Below are 4,714 nucleotides of genomic sequence, written 5' to 3'. Positions count from 1 at the left end.
TGAGCGGCCCAGGGCTCTCACCAACCAGGGGCCAGGGTGCAGCAGCAAACAAGACACTGTCCCTGCCTTAAACACCAAAATAATTGATTAAAGTGCCATACAGCGTGGTCCCCTATGTTTGGTACAAAGTGAAGCATGAAGGCTTCTCAGAGGAAGCGACATTTTTGTAGAGATGCATAGAAATGAGAAATACAGAAAAATGAGATGGGTGTGAAGGCATTTTGAAGTAAGCAAATAGCTTTGCAAAGGCAGAGACAAAAAAAGTTAGTGACCGGGAGATGGAACAGAAGAGACAGAAGGAAAGTGAGCTCAGATGCCAGGGTGGCTGGTGAGGCCATTACACAAGGCAGGAATTTCAGGCAAAGGAGGGGTACGTGGAAGAGGGTGTGTTTGTTCCCCATCTCCTGTTACCAGGCTTTTCCTTCCCTGAAGCCTTATTTCTCTACCTTCCCCTCCCACTATGAAAGATGTGCTCACTGCCTTTGCCAACGGCAGGCCCCATGCCCACCCCAGATGAGAACTGGGTGGCTCTGTCCTTGTAAGTCAGCTGGCCCACCCCATGGTGTTCACCTGGGCACGTAGTCGGGTTATCGGGCCAGCTGATGCCGGGCAGCCCCCACGGTGATGCAAACAGTGGGCAGAATCGCACAGGCAGATACACCTGGTGCTGACCCCTGGTTGTAGCGGGATCCTGGTGCCAAACAGCTTGCTAATTAGTCCCCATCATAAGGGACCTCTGGATGATTGTGTGACTGGGCCGGCTTCCAGTCATTTCAAAACATTACACGAGTGCAAGTGTTTTTGTTCCATGGATGAGTTGTATAATGTTGAAGTCAGGGATTTTATTGTGCCCATCACCAGAGTAGTGTACATTGTGCCCAGTAGGTAAGTTTTATCCCTTACCTCCTCGCACCACCCCCTCTCTTGGTTTCCAGTGTTCTTTCTCCACTTTATGAACATGTACACTCTTCGTTTAGTCCCCATTTATCAGTGAGAACATCAGGTGTTTGTTTCTCCATTCCTGAGACACTTCACTTAGGATAATAGTCTCCAAAGGTTCCATCCAAATTGCTACGGAAGATGTTATTTCATTCCTCTTTATGACTGGGTAGTATTCTTTCCTATCAATATACCCCATTTTCTTTACTCGTCAGTTCATCAGCATTCTACATCTTTGTAATTGTGAATTGTGCTGCAATAAACATTTGAGTACAAGTGTCTTTTTTTTTTCTTTGAGGCAGAGTCTCACTTTTTCACTCTGGGTTGAGTGCTGTGGCATCGTAGCTCACAGCAACCTCAGACTCTTGGGCACAAGTGATCTCTTGCCTCAGTTTTTCTTTTTCTTTCTTTCTTTTTTTTTTTTTTTTGCAGTTTTTGGCGGGAGCTGGGTTTGAACCCACCGCCTCCAGCATATAAGACCAGCGCCCTACTCCTCTACTCCTTTGAGCCACAGGAGCTGTCCTTTCATTTTTTTTTTTTTTTTTTTTTTAGAGAGATAGACTCTCACTTTGTTGCCCTCAGTAGAGTGCTGTGGTGTCACAGCTCATAGCAACCTCCAGCTCTTGGGATTAGGTGATTCTTTTGCCTCAGCCTCCTGAGTAACTATAGACACCCCACACAATTTTTTTGTTGCAATTTGGCTGGGGCCGGGTTTGAACCTACCACCCTCGGTATATGGGGCCAGTGCCCTACTCACTGAGCCACAGGTGCCACCCCTTAGTTTTTCATTTTTAGTAAAGACAGGGCCTCACTTTTGCTCAGGCTGGTCTCAAACTCCTAAGCTCAAGTGATCTGCCTGCTTCTGCCTCCCAGAGTGCTAGGATTACAGGTGTAAGCCACCACACCCAGCCTACAAGCGTCCTTTTGACACTTCCTTCACTAGTGAGATTGCTAGATTGAATGGGAGGTCTATGTTCACTTCTCTGAGGACTCTCTATACTGTTTCCCATAGAAGTTATACAGTCTCACCAACAGTGTGTATTTGTTCTTTTCTATTTGCATCTATGCCAGCATCTTTTCTTTAAAAAATTTTTAGGCTCGGTGCCTGTGGCTCAAGTGGCTAAGGTGCCAGCCACATACACCTAAGGTGGTGGGTTTGAATCCAGCCCAGGCCCGCCAAACAACAACGGCTGTAACCAACAAATAGCCAGGCGTTGTGGTGGGCGCCTGTGGTCCCAGCTACTTGGGAGGCTGAGGCAGGAGACTCACTTGAGTCCAGGAGTTGGAGGTTGCTGTGAGCTGTGATGCCACAGCACTCTACCCAGGGGGACAGCTTGAGGCTCTGTCTCAAAAAAAATTTTTTTTTTAATTATGGCCGTTTAACAGGCGTAATGTGGTATCTTATTGTAGATTTAATTTGATAATTAGTGACACTGACACTAAAACATTATATTTTTTCATATAATTTTTGACCATTTGTCTATCTTCTTAGGAAAAACTTCTGTTCATATCTTTTACCCACTTTTTAACAGGGTTTTTGTTTTTCTAGTTGATTACTTTGAGTTCTCTATAGATTCTGGATATCAGTCCTTTGTTAGATGTATGGTTTATGAATATTTCCCCTCATTCCCTAAGTTGTCTATATACTCTGTTGATTATTTCACTTGCTGTGCAGAAGCTTTTTAATTGAATTAAGTCCCATTTATTATTATTATTATTGTTGTTGCTGCTATATTTGCTATTGGAGTCTAAGTCATAAATTCTTTGGCTAGGCCAATGTCCAGAAAAGTTTTTTCCTAAATTTTCTTCTAAAATTTTTGTGGTTTTAGGTCTTACCTTTAAGTCTTTCATTCCTAGTTACCTTAACCTTTTCTACTTTGACACTCTTATTAGGGTACTTGGAATTTTGTCCTTTTGTTTGCATTCCCTTAAGTCGGGGTGTATGCTTCCTTCTCCTTGATTCTCTGACCCAACCAGAACATGCCCTCCCTATGATCTGGGTGATCAGAGCTCCTTTCAGTTCACTTGGCTGGCACTGTGCTAGGCACAGGGGCCCCAGAAGCGAGCAGGACAGGATCTCTGCCTGCTGCTCCCAGGCCATGGCCTTGCTGCCTATGACACAGATATGAGTGATGCACTGAGCATACTTCTCCTGCTGATGTCTATGAAAACACAGCAGTGTTGGGGAAAGGTCTTGGGCTAAGGTCTGGGACACCTGAGTCGGGTGCTGGCTCTGCCATTGATACATCACAGGACCTTGGCCTCATTGTTTCCTCACTGATGAGGAAAGATGAAATGACATCATTGAGGGTACCTGAATGGCACACATGATACCACTTTCTAATCATGCCTGTGTCAGACATTACTAATCAATCATGATTCTCTCACTGATTCTGGATTTGGTCTCAGAATCCTATTTAAGCCTTTCTATTCGCCACCACTAATTGATTGGAGCTGGCACCTCATTTGAAATCTAGTAGGCATCCTGAACCAGATGATTGGGAGGGAAATGTGTTTCACTTGGTGTTAATTCCTAGCTGGTGTTGGCTTTTTGGAGTATTGTGACCTAAAAGAGCCAGTATGTGTTGCTTTAAACGGTCTCTGCTCATATTCTTCTCTCCTAACTGTAGCAGTTTAGTGGCAGTCCCTGGTGGTCACCGGAGGAAGAGGGAGGTAACTGAACTGGAGTGCAGAGTGAGGCCAGTGGCTCACCCTGTCTTGGTCTTCTCTCCACACAGGTGTCTGAGAGGGCTGAGGTAGGAAAGGCACTGAGAGTCCACATCACCCTCACCAACACCTTAACGGTGGCTCTGAGTAACTGCATGATGGTGTTGGAAGGAAGTGGCCTCATCGATGGGCAGATAGCAAATGAGTAAGTGACAGCATCCATCCACTGTGCTCATGTTGGTCTCTGATAAGGGGTGTCTCGTGGGGTCCCAGGACCCTCCTCAGTCTCCTGAAAGGTGCCTCCTGACCCCTACTTTCCCACCCTCCTCAGCAAAGATTGAACTGGGTGGTATTGGGGAGTGGGAGGTATGTCCCCACCAAGAGGGGAAACAGAGCTCTATCCAGGTGGTGACTTTTCAAGGCTCTGACAGGCTCTTTTTGATTTTCAGCCTTGGGACTTTGGTGGCTGGACACACCATCCAAATTCAACTGGATCTCTATCCCATCAAAGAGGGGCCCCGCCAGCTACAAGTCCTCATCACCAGCAACGAGGTCAAGGAGATCAAGGGCTACAGGGACATCCTGGTCGCCCCAGCCAGAGTTTCCTGAGTCCTCTACCCCCAATCCCTCCCCAGAACCTGGGCCCTGCCATGGTCCTTCCTGCTCCTGAATATGTTGTCCTTGCTCTGACTCTGTCCTCTCCCCACACTGCCTGGGAGTGAATGCAGCCCTCTTAGAACCACTGTGCACTCTAAGAAGAGACAATAAAGACATCTTTATTTATCACCCTCATTCTTGCTTCTGTGCCGAGAAGCCACTTACTGCTGTTGGCTGGTCCTCTCGGCCAGCTGCCAGGTGTGTGACTGGGCCCTTCCCATCCTCTCTCTCCTCCTTTAAGTGCCAAAACAAGCCCACCACCATCCGCATCAAAGCAGCCTCTTTGGACTGCAGGATCCCAGGTCTCTCCATTTAAGCTGTCTTAGTGAGCCTGCAGGCCTGGGGAGGGCAGCCTGGATGTGCCGTGGCTAATAACTGGCCAGAAGCTGCCCAATAGGACTTCTCTGCTACTGCCTAGACCATTCCAGGAGGCTGGTCTAGGCACCTTTAC

General features: G+C 47.0%; 1 protein-coding gene across 1 annotated transcript in view; it reads left to right on the top strand.

Annotated features, from left to right (window-relative positions):
* Positions 1 to 4,215, top strand: part of TGM7 (transglutaminase 7) — a 17,544-nt gene extending 13,329 nt beyond the window's left edge. Inside the window, exons 10-12 of the mRNA XM_023514259.1 lie at positions 2,769 to 2,833; positions 3,633 to 3,811; positions 4,056 to 4,215. Coding sequence (XP_023370027.1) covers positions 2,769 to 2,833; positions 3,633 to 3,811; positions 4,056 to 4,215 — 404 coding nt within the window. The remainder of the gene's footprint in view (positions 1 to 2,768; positions 2,834 to 3,632; positions 3,812 to 4,055) is intronic.
* The last annotated feature ends 499 nt before the right edge of the window (positions 4,216 to 4,714 follow it).

This window comes from Otolemur garnettii, unplaced genomic scaffold (assembly GCF_000181295.1).
Source record: "Otolemur garnettii isolate 467f Iridium unplaced genomic scaffold, OtoGar3 scaffold00050, whole genome shotgun sequence".
NCBI classification, from domain to species: Eukaryota; Metazoa; Chordata; class Mammalia; order Primates; family Galagidae; genus Otolemur; species Otolemur garnettii.
Note: the sequence above shows the minus strand (reverse complement) of the source record. Positions and strands in the feature narration are given on the sequence as shown.